This window comes from Lycorma delicatula, chromosome 8 (genome assembly GCF_047948215.1).
Source record: "Lycorma delicatula isolate Av1 chromosome 8, ASM4794821v1, whole genome shotgun sequence".
Lineage (NCBI taxonomy): Eukaryota > Metazoa > Arthropoda > Insecta > Hemiptera > Fulgoridae > Lycorma > Lycorma delicatula.
The window spans coordinates 36442135-36443180 of NC_134462.1; the positions used below are offsets into that span (position 1 = coordinate 36442135).

General features: G+C 41.1%; 1 protein-coding gene across 1 annotated transcript; it reads right to left on the bottom strand.

Annotated features, from left to right (window-relative positions):
• Window positions 1–491: 491 nt before the first annotated feature.
• LOC142329206 (uncharacterized) lies at window positions 492–818 on the bottom strand. Its single transcript, XM_075373607.1, has one exon. The coding sequence runs from the start codon at window positions 816–818 to the stop codon at window positions 492–494; it is 327 nt and encodes a 108-aa protein (XP_075229722.1).
• Between the last annotated feature and the right edge of the window lie 228 nt (window positions 819–1046).

A 1046-nucleotide genomic window follows, 5' to 3' on the forward strand; every position in this document is an offset into this window, starting at 1 on the left:
GCGATAACTCTCCTCTTTGATGACCTAGGAGCTCTCTTATTAGACATAATGACATTAAGGCTCTTTGTTATTATCTATGCTTTATTACGTACATTTATGATATGTTGCGTAAAACGACAGCTTTTATCTAGGGTAATGTCCAAATATTTAACTGAATGGGCTTCTGCTATTTCCTGTCCATTTAAAGTAATGAGCGGAGATTCTAATTGTCTTTTCCCTGTAAACATTAAGAATATGCTTTTATCCATAGCTATCTCTAAACCACGTTCTGCTACCCAACTGCTGATTATCCCTAATGTTATATTCGCTTTCTCCTGAACCTCATTGATAGTTTTACCCTCTACAGTAATCGCCAAATCATCGGCATAAGCCAATACCTGCATTCCACATGGATACCTCATTTTTAATATCTTATCAAAGGCCAGGACCCAATATCTTATCAATAAAGGACCCAATATTGAGCCCTGTGGCACCCCGCCATACAAATCAAATCATAATATCTCTTCCTGTGCTTCCACCTGATACCTTCTGTCTGAGAGGTACTCCCTAATTTGTCTTTGTAGATATGGACTTATATTCTTCTGAGCCATAGCTTCAATAATTGATGACCATCTAATGGTCCCAAATGCATTTTTAATATCTAATGTGATGAACAAGGAAATACGCCTCGTCCTCCAAGTTCCTCTCCTTGTCTCTAGAGCCCAATCCATTACTTTTTGTATTGCATGTACTGTGGATCGCCCCTTCCAGAAACCGAACTGATTATTGCTAATACCTACACCCTCCTCCACTTCTCTGATGATGCGGCTGGCCAACATTTTTTCCACTACCTTCCCCAAGGTATTAAGGAGGCTAAGTGGTCTGTTAGATATATCTCCATTTTCCTTTCGACCCTTCTGAAGGAACACAATTCTGGCTTCTTTCCAGCACGCCGGGAAATTTCAATTCTCCAGGCCCTGACTGGTAATCTCCAGCATTTCACATGGGACTCTCCTATCTAGACCCTTTCGGAACGCCGCAGGAATCCCGTCTAATCTGGGGCTCTT